The sequence below is a fragment of the Lithobates pipiens genome, unplaced genomic scaffold, assembly GCF_037356315.1.
Source record: "Lithobates pipiens isolate NorthernLeopardFrog02 unplaced genomic scaffold, aLitPip1_a1.2 Scaffold_10, whole genome shotgun sequence".
Taxonomy (NCBI): Eukaryota; Metazoa; Chordata; class Amphibia; order Anura; family Ranidae; genus Lithobates; species Lithobates pipiens.
The window spans coordinates 70,713,031-70,733,428 of record NW_027507686.1 but is presented as its reverse complement, the minus strand read 5'-3'; the positions used below and the strand labels follow the sequence as shown (position 1 = coordinate 70,733,428).

General features: G+C 43.2%; 1 protein-coding gene and 9 non-coding genes across 19 annotated transcripts in view; all 10 read left to right on the top strand.

The window, feature by feature from the left end:
• LOC143932516 (uncharacterized) overlaps positions 1-20,398 on the top strand; it is a 65,101-nt gene that overhangs the window by 24,722 nt on the left and 19,981 nt on the right. For 6 of the 10 annotated variants that reach the window (XR_013262979.1, XR_013262978.1, XR_013262972.1 and 3 more), the window contains 5 exons: positions 88-127; positions 450-497; positions 675-1,483; positions 1,725-1,755; positions 16,760-16,959. Coding sequence is in view for 1 of the 10 variants with exons in the window: in XM_077455837.1 (XP_077311963.1) it covers positions 14,238-14,267; positions 14,460-14,485; positions 14,663-14,700; positions 15,206-15,264; positions 20,023-20,047 (178 nt within the window). In the remaining 9 variants the exon portion in view is untranslated. Of the gene's footprint in view, positions 1-87; positions 128-449; positions 498-674; positions 1,484-1,724; positions 1,756-5,174; positions 5,200-10,573; positions 10,614-10,789; positions 10,834-13,614; positions 13,666-13,857; positions 13,898-14,219; positions 14,268-14,459; positions 14,486-14,662; positions 14,701-15,205; positions 15,265-16,759; positions 16,960-20,022; positions 20,048-20,398 lie in introns of all 10 variants that reach the window. The other 4 variants (XM_077455837.1, XR_013262980.1, XR_013262977.1 and 1 more) reach the window with 4 other exon arrangements.
• On the top strand, positions 292-359 carry LOC143956404 (small nucleolar RNA SNORD31). The gene has a single exon (XR_013269906.1). It is a non-coding gene; the product is annotated as a small nucleolar RNA SNORD31 (small nucleolar RNA).
• Positions 528-596, top strand: LOC143956321 (small nucleolar RNA SNORD31). The gene has a single exon (XR_013269891.1). It is a non-coding gene; the product is annotated as a small nucleolar RNA SNORD31 (small nucleolar RNA).
• On the top strand, positions 744-810 carry LOC143956256 (small nucleolar RNA SNORD29). The gene has a single exon (XR_013269876.1). It is a non-coding gene; the product is annotated as a small nucleolar RNA SNORD29 (small nucleolar RNA).
• On the top strand, positions 1,287-1,358 carry LOC143956302 (small nucleolar RNA SNORD30). Its single transcript, XR_013269885.1, has one exon. It is a non-coding gene; the product is annotated as a small nucleolar RNA SNORD30 (small nucleolar RNA).
• Positions 3,635-3,760, top strand: LOC143956465 (small nucleolar RNA SNORD22). Its single transcript, XR_013269927.1, has one exon. It is a non-coding gene; the product is annotated as a small nucleolar RNA SNORD22 (small nucleolar RNA).
• On the top strand, positions 14,062-14,129 carry LOC143956396 (small nucleolar RNA SNORD31). Its single transcript, XR_013269905.1, has one exon. It is a non-coding gene; the product is annotated as a small nucleolar RNA SNORD31 (small nucleolar RNA).
• LOC143956424 (small nucleolar RNA SNORD31) lies at positions 14,314-14,382 on the top strand. The gene has a single exon (XR_013269915.1). It is a non-coding gene; the product is annotated as a small nucleolar RNA SNORD31 (small nucleolar RNA).
• On the top strand, positions 15,068-15,139 carry LOC143956286 (small nucleolar RNA SNORD30). The gene has a single exon (XR_013269882.1). It is a non-coding gene; the product is annotated as a small nucleolar RNA SNORD30 (small nucleolar RNA).
• LOC143956469 (small nucleolar RNA SNORD22) lies at positions 16,567-16,692 on the top strand. The gene has a single exon (XR_013269929.1). It is a non-coding gene; the product is annotated as a small nucleolar RNA SNORD22 (small nucleolar RNA).

The following is a 20,398-nucleotide window of genomic DNA, read 5'->3' as shown; positions in this document are numbered from 1 at the left end:
GTCACCAAAGCCCTGATCAGACCAGATGTACTAAGGTGCAGCAAGCTTGGCTTTGCACACTTAACTTGACTGCCTTTTGTGTTCCAGGTCTCTGTGGCCTAGAGAAGACCTTGATGGTATGATACAGGTAAATGCCGTATTTTAACTCATTGTTACTTTGACCCTTAAGCTGCATTTGAGTTGCTCATAGTTGAAATAAAATTGCTGAAAGCTTATGGAGCAGGCCTATCCTAGAAGCTACACAGCTAATGAGCTGAAATATCTTTAGCAGAAATGATACTGAGCATAATTGACTTTATGATGACTCCTTACCGCCCCAGTCTGATGTTTGGTGACTGAGTGGTTTTGTTCTGATGGCCCACATTAAGGGATGTGCTCTGAAATTTAGGCTATAAACTGCTTTACATATGTACACTTGCTGTTTTCTGACGGTCACAATTTCCCTGTAGGTGCACCTGGCACTCTGAATGGCGGCACACACTGGATTTTATGTACAGGTAAGTTGAGTAACTATGCTCCAGGTTCAAATATTTTGTGATGACATTTTACCGCCCCAGTCTGATATTTAGTGACTGAGTGGTATATTCTGTGACTGAGTAATATATTCTGAGTTTGTGTAAAGAGGTCCCCCTAAAATCCCTTCCCTGTCCTAAAAAATGTATTTCTCTTCACAGAAAATGAAACTGCTCCATCGTGTGGGGTAAGTAAAATGAAATTTTTGAGGGTCAGTTGGGGTTTCTTCGCTGCAGTGATGAGTCTTACTAGCTCACTTTGAAAAAAAAAATGAAACGCTTTGAACTCCTGAGCAGTAGCTACTTTAGAGATGTGGAGTTTTGTTTTATTTTATAGAAAGTTCAAGTGAATATTTTTTGATTGCAGGGTCTCAGAAAATGGATTTGCAGATCTCAAAGGAAACTAATGGTGGGTGACCTTTAAAACAGGGAAGCTTCAGTTGTCTTAAATAGCATTGAGTGGTAAAACTAGGTAACCTGAGAAGTAGACATTTCAGTACTTGACTGCACATCTTAACAATTTGCAACTTTGTAGAACTGTTGTAACTCACTTCAGTAGATGCTACCACTGCTTCCTAGTGGTCAATACAACCCATTTATTGAATGGGGCTTCAGCATTGCCTACAAATCTCTAGTTGGGGTGTTGTGTAGCAGTGGGTCCAACTGCCCCAGGTAAAGGGATTGGCAAAATGCTTGTTTAAAAGTAAAACTGAGGTTAATTGTGTAGTTGTACAAAGGCTTTGCTCATGACAGTGTAGATAAGCTAGGGTATAAACTGATGATGATTTATCTCTTGGAATCTCGTTCGTCTGAAATTCTGATGAGACCTTATTATAACTGACAGTTTAAAAATGTGGCTTTGTATTCTTGCTGTGCTTGATGTTGCAATGTCTGACCTGCTAAATCTTTATTAGGCATCGGTTGGTACTACATGGGATGGCCAGATTTGGAGAAGACATGACATTTATAAGGTATACACCTCCAAATATGTGATGTGAATAGGGCAAACATAGGTTAACATGCTCCCAACAGTTAACACTGAGAAACTTGTGGGGGACACAGTGATGAATAATCCACTATACCCTGAGCTGGCATTCTGCTGGCTGTGACAAGGATCGTCGCTATACTGAAGAGATCCCCCCTCTAGCTGTAGTTCAGATTGTTTTTTTGTAAAGACTTGTTTTTTTACCCATTTCACTTTTGTCCTTTCAGCTTTCAACTAAAGGAAATTTTTGGTTTTAAGGTAAGACTTGATTAGTCATTCTGCCTAATTGCACCATGTATGAATCCACTTGGGAGATCCCTACCAGTAGCAGTTTAAGTCTGACAGTGATATGGCACTGCTTTACAGTTAGCAGTATTAAGAGGAGTTCCCCTTAAAAAAAAGTAAGGCCAACCTTATTGCAACAGATCACAAGTGATTTGCCTAAGGTGGTACACCGTAAATTATGCAAAATTACTAAATCCTCCATGCATGCTGTGTACAGTAGTGTCCTAACTAGTATGTTCAATATGCTTTTTGAAATCCACATGGCCACAAATGTTTGGCTATATAGCTTAAGAGGTTCACCTTGTTCAACATGGTAAATCCAAAATGTAGGGTGTAACATGTTGCAGCAGCACACCTGGCTATGTAGTTTAGTATTGTGAATGAGAGAACTAAAAGTACCAACAAGCTTTGCAGCTGATGGCCCTCTAGGTATTTTGATGCTTCCTGTTTAACTGCCTGTACAAGCAAACTGTCTGTAGTAGCCTGAGACTGCATCTGTAATCTGCTGATCACATGTTGCAATGCTTTGTAGCCTCCTAGTAAATGCAGTCTTGCAAAAGTCTCATTTAATTCTAGCCATGCATTAACTACACCTGCTAAAATGGCATTCAGAAGAAACTCCCTTTGAGCCCAAAAGGCATCTAACATCAATTTCAATCCTGCAAAGGTGCACTGTCTAAAACTTGACTGCACATAAATAAGACATACAGTGACAGAATGCTGATGTGGGTAATCAGCTGGATGGAGCAGTCTAGTTGAATATCCAAGGGCCTAACTTGAGCATGTGCTGAGGGGGTGGCTTGCAAAGTGTTAAACTAGGCTCACACATGCCAACTATAGTTGCAGTCACTTTTTAAAAGGGGTCAAGCTTTGTTCACTTGAACCAAACTAATCTCACAGTATCTTCAAAAACTAACTACAGCAGTCCGGGACATGTGTGAGCAAATGGGTCTTTTGTATATGTGAACCACTTTAAGGCTCGGGACCTGATCTTCTCAGGTCCCTCTTTGCTGCTCCTCCCTGTCAAGTGCCCCACAGCAAGTGGATTGCTATGGGGCAGCTGAGCTTAAGCTTCCTGTGTCATTCAGACATGGAGCTGCTGTTTGCTGCCTCTCCCTCTCCATTGTTTAACTGACCTTGACAGCAGTAGGAGCCAGTGGTGCTGTCTCAGACCATCAAAAGTCCAAGATGGCCAATGGACTTGTGGACAGATAAAGCTCAGTTAAATGCATGCTGGGGAGGCTCCTGCACACATCTTCATGCATGAAGATAAAAAAAACATTTTGCCTTTACAACTCTAAAGATCTGAGCAAGGCTATTTAGCTGATGTGCAACATGCTTGTGCCTTTTTTTTTTTTTTTTCTGGCCAGCTGTTAGAGCTGCACAATCTTTAAAGAATCAGTTCAACCCAACCACAATATTAAGTTTCCTAATGCAGTGCAGAGTTCTCTGGTCACTTATGGCTGTCAAAAAGGCCAAGTTTATCACCACATCCTTAGCTGGAACTAGAGAAGGGTAACACTTGGTGCTTTTAGCTCAAAGGAATTGACTTCAGTCTGTAAATGAAGTCAGTTTAACCACTTAAAAACTAATCCTTTCTCTGGCTTACAAGTATTCTGGATAATTGAACCTCAACATCTAACAGACCCTAGAGATTAGAATTGCAGTTTTTAGAATATTTTCTCACTGTTTGTGCAGCAGTCTTTCAAATGTGCTTGAATTGACTAAACTGTAAAGTTAGCGCAATTTTTCTGTGAGACATTACACCACAATTGTGATTCTCATTTTGGCCAGAATCATCCAGCTCTAGGAGCTGTGGAGGATGGCAGCAAGGGCTTTTTATCTGAACGATCCCCAAGGATGAAACCTTCACATGTCCGACCAGCTGATCTCCACCAGAGCCTGAAAAGGTGAACCCACTGGTGTAGTCAGCTGGAAGAGATGGATAACCTGTTCCTGATGGAACAGTCTGAGGGGATTGACTTTTAAAGCAATGTTAAGTACTGTTTAAGCATGCAATATATGTAATGGTATTTTTGTAGGTTCAGAGGAACTTGTAAAGGAGCATTGTGAAGACCTTCAATAAAATTACAAAAGTGCTGCACTCTCCTGCCTGAGACCAATCTTTCTCAACAGTGATGTTTAGAACTCATCAGCTCAACCTTCCAGATTGTCTTTTGTAGTGCATCCTTGGCACTACTGCGCATTAAGATTGGACTAGATTTGCTACATCATTGTAAACGGAAGCCAAATAAAAGAAAAAATTCATAATTGGGTGTGGTTCGTCGCTTCTTTCTTTTTGCAAATATTCACTAGTAAGCCTGCATAAACTGCACAATTCTAGTCAAGGGGGCACTTAACCAAGTACAACATGGGTATTTGAGATTATGAATGTTGTGAACTAATCTATGAACAATCTTAAAGGGTCCCAAAAACCTGTTGTGCTAGGACAACAGAAAAGATAAGGAGTTGATCTGCTGAAGAATATGAATTGCTCATTTAGCCAAATAGATTCACCTGGCTGTAAAATATGCAACTTGTCCTTAAGGATAAGTCCAATCTTCAGCCAAGAGGTACCTTGCCATTCAATTTTATTTGACTTCTCCTACCAGGGGAAGAAGTAACACGAGGATTGGACTAGTACTGTAAAGGTTAAACAGGGCATCCATTTGCCCGAGGGGTTTTAAACCTTAATAGTTGGTGGCAGGATTGGGGGGTCCACAGCAACTGACTGCTGAGATGGGGGCCAAACTAGACAGTGGTGGTTCTGCTTCTGGGTGATGGCTTGGTGCGTGGTTTAGGCTGTGATATAGTACCTTCCAATGTTGTGCCCTTGATTTAGATTGTCTTTTGTAAATTCATCCTTCAGTGTTTGAAGTGGTAAAGGTTCAAGTGTGTGGAGATTTTTATTTTTTTTTTTTTTTTTTTTTTACAAAGCATTGCATGCTAGGTGAAATATTAGTTTAACAAAATGAGAGCAACTGTTCTGAGAAGCAATGAGCTTGTCTTCAGCTTTAAGTTTTTTTTTTTTTTTTTTTTTTTTCTCTCCACCTCTGCCCTAGACACTAATGGGTGAAATCTAAATGGCATTCATGATTTAAATCTTTCACTGGGCTTGTGAGGTTTTCTAAGCTTATGGCATGTCACCCTTTGTCTTATTACTGGGTGGGCTTTGTCTTGGTGGTTGTGGGTCTGTCATGCTTTCCCTTGCTGACTGAGCGCATGACTGGGGGTGGGCTGCCGGGTGGAGGGTGCAGTCCTTGTCTTGTGTCAATGATGACTTGTCACAGACCTGTTCTGGGAATACTCCAAGGACAGCTTTTGTCTCTGAGCAACACCTGATGGCAAGGCTAGTAAATGTAATTGTGTAAAGTTTTCATATTTCCTCTTAGGTGCCAGCCACGTGTAGCAGAACTGGTAAGTGTTCTAGTTTGAGGTGACAAAGTCTCTAGTCAATGTAAAAGTAGCCCTGCCACAAGGATGATGAACTTTAACTTTCTGTATTGGCAGTGGGGATAACCTCACTGAGTGACACCTGTAATGTCACTCCATCCAAGACATGTCTGGGTTTTCATGCCTCTTTGCTTAATATTCAAAAAGTTGATCTTCAGCCAGCACAACTCATACATGCTATACCATTTAGAATGTTCATCTGGTCGTGTGCCATCAACTTTAGTAAGATTTCAAAGCTGCACATCAGTGCAAGTTGTGCTGCTGATTTCATTGTGGCTTAGTAAGTAAGGTTGAATAAAGACAATAGTCCATCCAGTTCAAACTGTGTAGGTATAATTGTGCCAATGTCTAATTTCCCATAGCCCTGTGTTAAGATGCACATCAGTCTCATTCATACTCCCTGCTGATGCCACAAATCATGGGAGTTCCACATCCTTATTGCCCTGACAGTGAAATCCCCCTGCATTTTAAGGTTAAACTGCTTCTCCAATCTCATGTGGCCCCATGTCCTCTTGCACAGCTTGAGACTTTTTTTCCTATGCTGGGATCACCATTGAGGTATTTGTAAATTGCTATCGTATCCCCTCTCAATGATTGTTTTTTTACAGCAAATGCGTTTGCTTGTAGGCTTTGCTCATGGGGTCAATTGTTGCCCTTTGGACTCTCATTCCATCACATCCCTTCTGAGGCCTGGTGATCAGAACTGGACAGAATACTCCAGATGTGCTCTAACAAGTTTATAAAGTGGTAGAGTTATCACTGTGGAGTATATCCCCCCCCCCCTTTATGCATGTTAACCACTTCCATACTGGGCCTCTTCTGGCACTTTCATGTAAATCACTTTTTTGCTAGAAAATTACTCGGAACCCCCAAAAATATTTATATATAAATTTAGCAGCCACCCTAGGGAAAATGGCAGTCATTGTAACTTTTTATCATGCGCAATTTTCCAAACTCCTTTTTTGGGGGAGAAGACTGTTTCATGAATTAAAAAAAAAGGTAAATTTTTTTTTTTTGTGAAAGAGGTTATGCCAAGTAAATGGATGTCTAGCATGTCATGCTTTAAAATTGCATACTCATAGAATGGCTCCAAGCTTCAGTACTCTCCATAGGTGACACCTTAAATTGTTTTACAGGTTACTTGTGTTTGGAGTTGCAGAGGTCTAGTGCTAGAGTTGTTGCGCATGCTCGAACAGACACAGTGATACCTCACATGTATAGTTTGCGTGCATGTTCGATTCTGAGCGCAAGCTTTCGGTGACAGGCATTATAAATTTTCTTGTATTCACCGACACAGCTCCTCTCAACCATTGGGTTATGCCCTATTACTAGGAGATGCTAGGTATTAGTTGTAACAACTCAGAACTCATGGTTCCATCTAGGGGGTGGTCCCTTGGGTAACAACCCTCCACCTTGCCATGCAGTCATAGGTTTTATTTTGCCTAGTGAAGGACCTAGGAACCCTACAGGCCCATCAGTCCTTGAGGGTGTTTTTTTTTTAATATGCAGAAGTATGACTTTGTGCAAGATTGATCCTGTGATCTGCTAGCAACAGCTGGCTTGGTGACAGGCTGGATACCCTTATCCTTGTAGTCTCCCCCGAAACCTCAGCTCCAGAGGTGGTCTATGAGCTTTTATGCTCCAGGGCATACATATGACCAGCCACCCTGTACTGATCAGTAAGTGGGTCTGTGATGGAATGTCTCCCAGCTCTTCAGGACTGGTAATTACAGCTCTGTCTGCCCTGGTGGGGCTGGGCATTCCCTGGGAGGTTGATTCGGCAGTCCCTCAACTCCCTCTCCTCTCCCCTGTCCCTATATCCCACCCCCTGCAATGGGAGATGATACATGTGGGTGACTGTCTATGCAGGGTCTCTCACAGGGGGGGGAGGGGGTAGGGGTGCGGCAGGCCATGCTGGCTAGTGGTGTCCTGGGTCCTGTTCTTCATGCCCCTGGAAGGTGTCTGAGGTTTTGCTGGTGTTCTGTACAGCACTGTTCACTGCCATTGTTTTCTCCCTGTACCTCATGGAATTGCTTCGGTGGCCATTTTAGGTGTGGTCCAGGGCAGCATGCTCTCCTGGGCTTCAGCAGCCATTTTCCTGGTGATCTCCTATAAGGACACCGGCAGCCATGTTCTTGAAGCCTGAACACTTTTTTCAGTGTTCTCTAGCGGCAGCATGTGCTCAGACATTTTCCCTGTGTTTGTCTTTGTATTGGATGCTGGGTAGCCACTTTATTGAAGCCTGAGCACATTTCAGAGCGGTGTTGGCACAGTTTGCAGCTGCTGCCACCAACACAGCTTTGCTTCCTCTGCACCTAGGAGCCCACAGGGACTACAGGCACCACTTGCTGGATAGCGCAGAACGGGAGTCCGGTGGGAAAGAACCCTTCAGCCAGCGGCAGTGAGGATGGTGGGACTGTCATAAGTCCCCTGAGGGTGGCAGACAGGGGTAGGGTCAGCATGGCTTCAGAAACTGGTGTTACCATGAAATCCAGGCAATTGCAACCGGGTCATCTGCAGACTGTACAGTGCCCATGGACACCCTGACGGCGATCCTCAATTCGTTCGTTGCCAAGATGGAGGCGGTGCATGGGAAGAAGGGAGCAATAAAGTGGCCCCCCCACAGTCCTCTGGGGAGAGCTGACAAACTGGTCCTGCTGAGGCTGGTGACCCCTGCTCTGTCTTGTCAGATGACGCTGACCAGGACCATTAAGACAGTGAGGATGAGTCCAGGTCCGTGCGATAGAGCTTGTTGGAGCACTTATCACAGCTGTGCGTGATGCCCTGAAGATTCAGGAGCCAGCAGCTCCCTTTTGGGTCTCACAAGCCAGGATGTTCACCTAATAAGGTGGTCTAAGGTGTTCCCGTATCTGACTTATTTTGACAAGTTAATTTTCAAGGAATGGGGTCGCCCGCAACAGACCTTTTCGGTCCCCAAATACATGGTGGTGCGTTGCCCTTTTGAGGAGAGCGTTACCAAAAAAATGGTCGGCTCCTCCAGTTGTGGAACCCCCCCCTCCAGTATCCAGGTTGAATAAAGTAACCACGACACCGGTAGAGGGGACTCCTGCATTCAACTATCCCACGGACAGGAAGGCTGAGGCAGTGGCTCATTCCTTTATGGTTGTGGGGTCAGCTGTGTGACCAGTACTGGCATCCACACTTGTATCAGACACAATCTCTCCTCGGCTGGAAGCATGAGATGGGTCAATTTATTTTTCCTCGCTCTCATGCTTTACAGCTGCGATTAGCAGCAGCTTTGTTTACTTCTGGTAACTGTCATAGAGATGACTGACCATCTGGTCACCGGAAATTATCGGCGCCGGACAATTCTTTTGCCAGGCCCCCAATGGCATGGGAGAAGCGCAGGGAGGGGGGAACGTCTCCTATAAGAAGGCAGAACTGCTGCTATGATCGTTATGCACAGAATCTGCAGCTGCAGGCATCATTGAAATATTCCCTCAGTCATGTACTGTGGTAGGGAAGTGGTTAATCTGATGGCTTTAGTAGCTGTTTACTAGGACAGATCTTTCTCCATCCTTGATTCCCTAGAGGTCCTCCCCATAGTGAGTAGTTTGCATGGGGTTGTGTCTCTTCTCCCGTACATACTTTAAATTTCTCCACTCCATTATTCAGGTTTTTAATGTAAAATTTCTATATCCTGATGTGAAGTTATTACCCTGCTTAATTTGTCATCTGCAAAAACGGCTATTTATCCCATCCTCCTATGTTTGTCACTTATGAAGATATTAAATTTGTCCCAAGGCAGGACCTTGGGGTACCCCACTTACCCACTTCAGGTCAGTCCAAGTACATGTTATTCATCACCACCCTTTGGGCCTACCCCTGTAACCGGTTTGTTTAATCCAAGCACAAACCTTATGGTCCATGCCTGCAGACCTCAGCTTGTAACTTAAGCGTTTATGTGGGACTATCATGCTTTTGCAAAATGTCAGCTGGCATACCCCTCCTTTTCCTGTGTAAAAACTGAGGGTGTAGACATTTAGTACTTCAGCAGCAGTCTGCAATTCGCAATGAAATCGGTCAAGTAGTGCAGGAAACATTTTCATTTGATGCAATATGAAGGTTCATTGCTGGGAGTGGGGTGCAACTTACAGCCCTTTCACAATGTGCTGCCTAGGGCGTCAGCAGTAAAGTGGCGCTATTCGACCACTAGCAGGTCCAGTTTTAACCCCCACTAGCGGCCGAAAAGGGGTTAAATCTGCCTGCAAAACACTGCAGTGACATTTTGCTGGCAGCGTTGCCCCATTGATTTCAAGTCCTGTCTTTCACACTTTTTTTTTTTTTTTTTTTTTTTTTTTTTATGGGTGCCCTCAGTGTGAAAGGGGTCTTATTGCACAAGTCACTGTTGTGAATGGGGACTTTAGTATACCTTCCACAATCTAGTTAGGCTGTATAAGCTGGTTTAATGACAGATTGACCAGCCAGATACACTTACCTGTGAATTGAATGTATAGGAGGCTATAGGCTTACAATTCGCCATGTTGGAAGGCATCTCTGCAGATTTTCTTAGAGTGATTCCACCTACAAAAAACAGCCAGCAGCATTAAATACTACACCTACTGCGCATGTGAGTCGCGCAGCGCAATAGGAATGGTCCATGCTGTCTCTGGGACCCGTGTGTGTCCCAGCAGACAGCGTGGCAGGACAGGAACCGGCAGACTCCCGTGGGAGTCTATGCCCGGAAGTGGGTGCAAATACCTGCACCCCCCCCCCCCCCCAAAAGGTGGCAAATGTGACACCGGAGGGGGGGAGGGTTCCGATGAGTGGAAGTTCCACTTTGGGGTGGAACTCCGCTTTAAGTTCATTAACGTACCCTAGGGACCGTTTTCTGTTTTTTAGCTCTGTGCTTATTTAGAACTTTACCTTGGAATACTGTAAATTTAAATTGTGCAACATTTTGTATAGAGGTGAGATTAATTAGAAAACCTGTTTGCTTGAATGAGGGCACAGACAGCAATACAAATGTTCTGTTTACAATTATTGAATGTTGGAGAATCCCAAGCTTTGAGTTGTCTCCAAAGTAAGGGGATATCTTCCAATAGGGACATTGGTTCTTTGGGACAGGAAGTGAAGGGAATTCGCCCCATGGGATAAAGGCAAAAATAAACCTTACAGGGGTTACAACCTTCCCTTATGCTATCTAGAATGAGTTGTTGCTTTATAGTTCTACTTTAATCCCTATACTGCTGTAGACATGGAGCACTATCAGCAGGTAATGTACATACTTGTAAACTGCCTGTCTGAGCAGCTTTCTGCTGAGGTGTACCAGATTAAGATGTGGTAACTTACATTTAATCATTCTGGCTTTTTTCAGGTTTGCGACGATCTGAAGATGACTCCCCACAGCATTACAGGTGAGCAGTAAAGACTTGAATGTAGGGTACAATGTGGTGGTCATCAGTGATGATCTATATAGACAAGCATATATCTGACTTGTCAGTGAATGTAACCTTTTGTTCTGAGATGACAGACTAGAAAGGCCTGCTTCTGTTTTTTCGTTTCAACACTTGACTAGATTCTTTCTCCTCAGGGTGCCTCTTGATGTATGGTGAAAATGAAGACTACATCGATTGGGTAGGTGTCATGACTCGCCAGTGTTTAAGTGGTTACCACATGGCTTTTTGAAAGGGTAGATTTGCTTGGAATGAACAGCAAGTCCCCCAGTCACTATGAAGTAGAGCTGAAACTAAAATCTAGTTTTGACCAGTAAAATGTGTACTTCTGATATTCTAGGCACCTTTTTTTTAATTCCAACCTCAGGTACCGGTTAGTTGACTAGGTACCTGCCACTGCTCCTGCCTTTGCTTAGATTACTGGATTATGTTTGGGTCAAGGGATGGTGTATAATGAAAAGCGCCGTAACGTACAATGTAATGGAGTAGTGAGTGCTACATTTGTTACTGACTTGTCTCACGCCGTTTCATAGGTTTGTATCCTCTGCATCCATAGTGGTTCTGTGCCCCTGGTCACACTGCAATTTGACCCTTTCAAATTGTACCCTATTGTTGGAAGCAGTCAAATAGGTGGATTGGCGCCATGACAATTTTGAAAGTTCCTGCACTAAGCTATTTCACGGGTGTGACTTGCATTTCAGTACAACTTGGAAGACATCTGAGACACTTCATGCAGATTTCTTTCCAACTTGGAAAGCATGCTACCTCACTTGATGTAGCATGATTTTAATGTTAGCAGGGTGTAAAGGTCTCTTTGCCCCCCCCCCCCCCCCCCATGCATTCTATGCATTAAACGTTGGTAGCTTCCCTTCCAGCCTCCTAAATATTCAACCTCAGCCTGATCTTGGATTAGTACTGTGCACTGTGAAGCTCTCCTGTCTAAGGCTTGGCTCCTGCTGCCGTCATTCAAAACCGGAGCATGGGTGGGGCTGAGCCAGGCAGTCTATCTGGATGCAAACAGCCTGGCTCAGAAGTAAGCACACAAGTGCTCCCCTTAGGGAGTAGCTTTCTGTGTAGGGAGGAGCCAGGTGAGCCAGCGGGTGACCTGTGAAGAGGATTGGAGCTGCTCTGTATTAATACAGTACACGTATCAGATAAATAGAGCATGTGATGAAGGGGAATTTCAGGGCTTACAATTGATTTTAACCACCTCGCGCCCGCCCTATAGCCGAATGACGGCCGTAGAGCAGGCGCGTTCGTCCGGGTGGACGTCCTGATGTTTACTTCCGCAATGCGCGCCGCAGCGGGCGCGCATGTTCTGTGTTCGCCGTGTCCCCCGGGGACAGGCAAACGCAGATCGCTGTAAACGGCCAATCACAGCGGCCGTTTACAGCGTGATCGGCGTGTCCAATGGGAGATGATCTCATATGTAAACATGAGATCATCTCTCAGCGCCGCTCTCCCTCCTCACACAGACAGTGTGAGGGGAGAGATGAACGGCGGCAGCCGTTCTGCCTCGAGTTAAAAAAGTAAAAAAAAGTGCCATCCTCCCCCAGCAGTGCCATGTATCAGTGCCCTGGTGCTTCAAAAGTGTAATAAATAGTCAACAAGTTAGATGTGTAATTTATGTTCCTAGAACACATGATGGCGCCACCTGCATGTTGGGCCTCTATGTGGCCAGGCTGTGAAAGTCCCACACATGTGGTATTGTAATACTCAGGAGGAGTAGCAGAATTTTTTTGGGGGGCTGTCATTTGTGGTATACACATGCCACGTGAGAGAAATAACCTATTACAATGACAATTTTGTGGAGAAAAATGAAAAATCTTAATTTTGCAAAGAATTGTGGGAAAATGACAACATGAAAAAGCTCACTATGCCTCTTACTAAATACCTTGGAATGCCTACTTTCCAAAAAGGGGTCATTTGGGGGGTATTTTTTACTTTCCTGACTTGTTCGGGTCACAAGAAGCAAGATAGGCCACCAGTACATCAGATGTGATCAATTTTGTGCGATTCGCACCACAGCTTGTAGACTCTCTAACTTTCACAAAGACCAAATAATATCCACTAATTTGTTTTTGTTTTTTTACCAAAGAGATGTAGCAGTATAATTTGTGGCCAAAATTTATGAAGAAAAATTAATAATTTGCATAATTCTGTCACAGAAACAAAGAAATATGCGTTTTTTTTCAAAATTTTCGGTCTTTTTTCATTTATGGCGCAAAAAATAAAAACCCCAGAGGTGATCAAATACCACCAAAAGAAAGCTCTATTTGTGGGGAAAAAAAGGACAAAAAACGAATTTGGGTACAGTGTTGCATGACTGAGTAATTGTCATTCAAATTGTGAGAGCACCGAAAGCTGAAAATTGGTCTGGGCAGGAAGGGTGTTTAAGTGCCCAGTAAGCAAGTGGTTAAAGCAATTCTAGACTCAAAATCTTCACTATGGCAAAACCATAACCTGAAATGTGAGTCTTGGTGAACTGACCCCTAATCTGGTTTTGTAAAACAGGTGCTTTCTGCCATGAAATTGTTTTGGTGGCTAAAGCTAGACTTGACAAATATTTCTAAGGGTCTAAAGCAGTAACGGGCTCTTACATAGGACCATATAAATCTGAATGGCAGACCAGCAAACTACCCCTTTCAATTTATAGATGTCCAGTTAATATGCTTGGCAGAAGCTCCTACTCTTGCACCTATTGGTGTTTAAATATGTATAGTTCAGCTATGGCCATTAATACTTGGTTCAGTATTGCAAATTCTATTTGACATGTATGGAAACTTGCTAAACCTTGACCCTAGGCTTGTATGTTCAGTCTTGCTCCAAATGATGACTTGCAAGTCTCGTTCGTCTGAAATAGTCTGAAGAATATTCCTAGCATGGTGGAGTTCTGATGGAGCGTAGGTTAAAATGCTAACTTGTTGCTGCTATTACAAAGCTAATGGCCCTGTATTCACAGGTTAAACACGGTGGAATGTATGAAGACAAGACTTCAGTAGGATAAATCGAGGTAAGCACTGTTTTTGATTTAAATTTTTTTTTTTTAGTACTTCTGGTCTGATGGGATGAAAGCTTTAACCTAAGTATATGGACGACAAAAGTCTCATGGCAGATAGTCACCAAAGCCCTGATCAGACCAGATGTACTAAGGTGCAGCAAGCTTGGCTTTGCACACTTAACTTGACTGCCTTTTGTGTTCCAGGTCTCTGTGGCCTAGAGAAGACCTTGATGGTATGATACAGGTAAATGCCGTATTTTAACTCATTGTTACTTTGACCCTAAAGCTGCATTTGAGTTGCTCATAGTTGAAATAAAATTGCTGAAAGCTTATGGAGCAGGCCTATCCTAGAAGCTACACAGCTAATGAGCTGAAATATCTTTAGCAGAAATGATACTGAGCATAATTGACTTTATGATGACTCCTTACCGCCCCAGTCTGATGTTTGGTGACTGAGTGGTTTTGTTCTGATGGCCCACATTAAGGGATGTGCTCTGAAATTTAGGCTATAAACTGCTTTACATATGTACACTTGCTGTTTTCTGACGGTCACAATTTCCCTGTAGGTGCACCTGGCACTCTGAATGGCGACACGCACTGGATTTTATGTACAGGTAAGTTGAGTAACTATGCTCCAGGTTCAAATATATTGCAAGTTTAGTATTTTGTAATGACATTTTACTGCCCCAGTCTGATATTTAGTGACTGAGTGGTATCTTCTGTGACTGAGTAATATATTCTGAGTTTGTTTAAAGAGGTCCCCCTAAAATCCCTTCCCTGTCCTAAAGATATCTTTCTCTTCACAGAAAATTAAACTGCTCCATCATGTAGGGTAAGTAAAATCCTATTTTTGGGGGGCAGGTGGATTTGGGGTTTCTTCACTGCAGTGATGTCATACTAGCTCACTTTGAAAAATAATGAAACTCTTAACTCCTGAGCAGTAGCTACTGTAGAGATGTGGGGTTTTATTTTTTATAGAAAGTTCAACTGAGTATTTTTCTGATTGCAGGGTCTCAGAAAATGGATTTACAGATCTCAAAGGAAATGGTAGGTGATGTTAAAACGGGGAAACTTCAGTTGTCTTAAATAGCATTGAGTGGTAAAACTAGGTAACCTTTGAAGTAGACATTGCAATACTTGACTGCATATCTGAACAATTTGTAACTTTCTAGAGCCGCTGTAATTTACTTTAGATGCTACCACTGTTTCCTAGTGATCAATACAACCCATTTATGGAATGGGGCTTCAGCGTTGCCTACAAATCTCTAGTTGGGGTGTTCTTGTGTAGCAGTGGGTCCAACTGCCTCAGGTAAAGGGATTGGCAAAATGCTTGTTTAAAAGTAGTTAAACTGAGGTTAATTGCGTAGTTGTACAAAGGCTTTGCTCATGACAGTGTAGATAAGCTAGGGTATAAACTGATGATGATTTATCTCTTGGAATCTCGTTCGTCTGAAATTCTGATGAGACCTTATTATAACTGACAATTAAAAAATTTGGCTTTTGTATTGCTGTGCTTGATGTTGCAATGTCTGACCTGCTAAATCTTTATTAGGCATCGATGGTTGTTACTACATGGGGATGGCCAGAATTGGAGAAGACATGACATATAAGGTATACACCTCCCAAATATGTGATGTGAATAGGGCAAACAGGTTAAAAAAAACGATCAAAAACATCGCATCAAAGGGACTAGTAGATTGATGTGAAAAAGACTTTAAAATGTCATTTATTAAATGTAAACAATGAACACAGACATCTGATCCCTGCAGGATCTAAAACACATAAAAAACACCAATCATAAAACGGACAGATGTTTGATAATGAAAAGCTCCTCAGATCTCTCAATTATAACTTTGGTAAGGTGAAAACCAAAGACCAATGTGCACAGCTATCGAATGCCTAATGAATGCAATCAATCATCTGAAAGAACCCAGAGCGTTGTATGAAAAGTCAGTGTAAACGAATGGAACAACGTTCCTAGGGACACTCACTTCATAGGTGTTCAATGGGCTGCAGAGCTGATGAGTCCAGTCTGATGACCGAGGGGGAGGTGTTTCAGCTCCATCTGAAGCGTTCGGCTTGGAGGCAGAGGTGTAATGCTGCACGCTGGGTGGTAAGGATCAAGCTTAGTCACCAGATGATATCAGCTGTACACATAGGCAGCTTAGAGAACGCTGCACTGCTTGCATCGCCGCTTGTCCGAGCGGCTGTGGATCACATGAGAAGCTTGTCACGTGGAAGGCTGTGAAGGGGAAGGTTGCTATGCCGACTCTCCTGCTTACATGTTTCGCGCTAGGCTATTTAGCTGATGTGCAACATGCCTGTGCCTATTTTTTATTTTTTTCTGGCCAGCTGTTAGAGCTGCACAATCTTTAAAGAATCAATTCAACCCAACCACAATATTAAGTTTCCTAATGCAGTGCAGAGTTCTCTGGTCACTTATGGCTGTCAAAAAGGCCAAGTTTATCACCACATCCTTAGCTGGAGATAGAGAAGGGTAACACTTGGTGCTTTTAGCTCAAAGGAATTGACTTCAGTCTGTAAATAAAGTCAGTTTAACCACTTAAAAACTAATCCTTTCTCTTGCTTACAAGTTGAAAGTTATTTTATTTTATTTTTTTTATTCTGGGTAATTGGGGGTTTCAAACATCTAACAGACCCTAGAGATCATAAGTGCGGTTGTTAAAATATTTTCTCACTCTGTTTGCACAGCAGTCTTTCAAATGCGTGTGTTTTTTGTGAAAAAAACAACTTGAATTAACGAAACTGTATAACGTTGGCGCAATTTTTTTCTATGTGAGACATTAAACCACAATTGTGATCTTTAGGCTAAGGAAAACGATTCTCATTTTGGCCAGAATCATCCAGCTCTAGGAGCTGTTGATGGCAGCAAGGGCTCTTTATCTGAATGATCCCTAAGGATGAAACCTTCACATGTCCGACCAGCTGATCTCCACCAGAGCCTGAAAAGGTGAACCCACTGGTGTAGTCGGCTGGAAAAGATGGATAACCTGTTCCTGATGGAACAGTCTGAGGGGATTGACTATTGAAGTAATGTTAAGTACTGTTTAAGCATGCAATATATGTAATGGTATTCTTTTTGTAGGTTCAGAGGAACTTGTAAAGGAGCATTGTGAAGACCTTCAATAAAATTACAAAAGTGCTGCACTTTCCTGCCTGAGACCAATCTTGCTCAACCCTCCAGATTTTCTTTTGTAGTGCATCCTTGGCACTACTGCGCCTTAACAGATTGGACTAGATTTGCTACATCGTAAACGGAAGCCAAATAAAAATTTTCATAATTGGGTGTGGCTCATCGCTTTTTTTTTTGTAAATATTCACTTGTAAGCCTGCATAAACTGCACAATTCTAGTCAAGAGGGCACTTAACCAAGTACAACATGGGTATTTAAGATTGTGTTCATTAGCTCACAGCATTCATAATCTCAAAGGGTCCCAAAAACCTGTTGTGCTAGGACAACAGAAAAGAAAAGGAGTTGATCTGCTGGGGAAGGATATGAATCGCTCGTTTAGTCAAATGGATTCACCTGGCTGTAAAATGTGCAACTTGTCCTTAAGGATAAGTCCAATTTTCAGCCAAGAGGTACCTTGCCATTTGATTTTACACTTCTCCCACCAGGGGAAGGGTGAACACAAGGATTGGGCTAGTACTGTAAAGGTTAAACAGGGCATCCATTTGCCCGAGGGGTTCTAAACATTTATAGTTGGCAGGATTGGGGGAGTACTGACTCTGCTGAGATGGCCAACTAGACAGTGGTGGTCCTGCTTCTGGGTGATGGCTTGATGCGTGGTTTAGGCTGTGATATAGTAACTTCCAATGCTGTGCCCTTGATTTAGATTGTCTTTTGTAAACTCATCCTTCAGTGTTTGAAGTGGTAAAAGTTCAAGTGTGTGGAGATTTTTTTTTTTTGTAACCAGTCATCTTGGTAATGCTGGACCCCCTCCTAGGAGCTGTGCATTGTGTATGATCTAAAAACATGCTGCGTCTGTTGCTCTCATGTGTCATCACCCCCGTTTGTGACTGTATGGTGGTGCAGTGCTGATTCCATGCAGTGCTGATTCCATGCAGTGCATTAAAGCGGAGGTCCACCCTAAAGTGGACCTCCGCTCATCGGAACCCCCCCCCCCCCTCCAGGGCAACACAATTGGCACCTTTCAGGGGGGAGGGGGGTGCAGATACCTGTACAGTACAGGTATCTGTACCCACTTCTGGGATAGCTCTCTGCGGAAAGGGGCGTATATTACGCCCCTTTCCGCAAGTGCCCGCCCCTTCCCGCAAGTGCCCCGCTGCCTGCTGGGAAAACGCACAGATCCCAGAGGCAGTGGGGACCGTCCTTATTGCGCAGCGCGGCTCGCGCATGCGCAGTAGGGAACCGGGAAATGAAGCCGAAAGGCTCCATTTCCTGATTCCCATACCCAAGATGGTGGCGGCAGCACCCGAGATACGATCTACAGATCGGCTTCGGGTGCCGACATCGCGGGCGCGCTGGACAGGTAAGTGTCACTATTTTAAAAGTCAGCAGCTGCAGTATTTGTAGCTGCTGGCTTTTAAAAAAAAAAAAAAAAACGCGGAGTCCCGGTGGACTCCCGCTTTAAGAGGCTTTTGGAGACTTTTCTGTTTCTCCTGGATACAGCAGACCACTTAAATGAATGAGCTGGTGTGCCTGCTTGTGAATCTAGCCCGTGGTTACTATCCCATAACCCCATTGGCTATTGACTAGACTAGTAGTCTTCAGAATGCAATGTGATCTACAAATAGGTGGACTGTCATCCTTCTGTCTGTCCCCCCCCGCTCTAGACAGTTATGGGCAGTGCTCGACAAAACCCGGTCGCATTGGCGACTAGAATCAGCGACCTTGCGCCTGGGGCAGCATAGCTGGGGGTATCCCGTCTCCGTGGACCCCCCCGCGCGATCGCGTCGGGCCGCGCCGCAGGCGGCCGGTAATTGAGCCCCTGGCTTTGAGGCCTTCTGTGATCCTATGGTTCCTTCTGTAATCTGGCGCCCTCTTGTGGTGGCCGTTGGAATTACAACCAACAATGCTAATTGATTTCCTGCCAGTCTTTCTCCATCCCTTTACTTAGAACCCCTAAACAAAACAAACAAAAAAATATATATATTATATATATATATATATATATATATATATATATATATATATATATATATATATATATATATATATATATATATTTTTTTTATTTATTCTAACACCCTAGAGAGTAAAATGGTGGTCGTTGCAATACTGTCTGTCACACCGTATTTGCACAGCGGACTTACAAGCGCACTTTTTTTTTGGGGAAAAAAATTTTATTTAATAAAAAAAAAAACAGTAAAGTTAGCCTAATTTTTTTTTTTTTATATTGTGAAAGATAATGTTACGCCGAGTAAATCGATACCCAACATGTCACGCTTCAAAATTGCGCCCGCTCATGGAATGGCGACAAACTTTTACCCTTTAAAATCTCCATAGGCGACGTTTAAAAAATTCTATAGGTTGCACGTTTTGAGTTACAGAGGTCTGGGGCTAGAATTATTGCTCTTACTCTACCGATCGCAGCGATACCTCACATGTGTGGTTTGAACACCGCTTTCATATATGCGTTCGCTTCTGCACGCAAGCTTGGCGAGACAGGTCGCATTTAAAACATTTTTTTTCTTATTAACTTTTATTTTAATTTTTTTCACTGTTCTTTTAAAAAAAAAAAATGTGTGTCACTTTTATTCCTATTACAAGGAATGTAAAAATCCCTTGTAATAGAAAAAAGCATGACAGGTCCTCTTTTATATATGAGATCTGGGGTCAGAGAGACCTCACATCTCATATTTGCACTACAATGCAATTTAAAAATGTCCCTCTAAGAGCTATGGGCAATGACTTGGAGACAGGTGGGGGGCGGCACTATCTTCCCCTCACTCGTCTCCATGTCAGGCCAGGGACAGGTCCAGATCGCCGCCACGGACCTGGCTCCTAACTTTTTTAGCTGGCTCCTAGATTCCAAGCAAATTTGTCAACCCCTGGTTATGGGTGAAAGGTAAATGGCATTCATGATTTAAATCTTTCACTGGGCTTGTGAGGCTTTCTAAGCTCATGGCATGTCACCCTTTGTCTTATTACTGGGTGGGCTTTGTCTTGGTGGTTGATGTGGGTCTGTCATGCTTTACCTTGCTGACTGAGCACATAACTGGGGGTGTGCTGCCGGGTGGAGGGTGCAGTCATTGTCTTGTGTCAATGATGACTTGTCACAGACCTGTTCTGGGAATACTCCAAGGACAGCTTTTGTCTCTGGGCAACACATGATGGCAAGGCTAGTAAATGTAATTGTGTAAAGTTTTCATATTTCCTTTTAGGTGCCAGCCATGTGTAGCAGAACTGGTAAGTGTTCTAGTTTGAGGTGACAAGGTCTCTAATCAATGTACAAGTAGCCCTGCCACAAGGATGATGAACTTTAACTTTCTGTATTGGCAGTGGCGATAACCTCATTGAGTGACACCTGTAATGCCACTCCATCCAAGACATGTCTGGGTTTTCATGCCTTTGCTTTTGCTTAATATTCAAAAAGTTGGTCTTCAGCCAGCACAACTCATACATGCTATGCCGTTTTAGAATGTTCCTCTGGTCGTGTGCTATCGACTTCAGTAAGATTTCAAAGCTGCACATCAGTGCAGTTTGCACTGCTGATTTCATTGTGACCTAGTAAGTAAGGTTGAATAAAGACAATAGTCC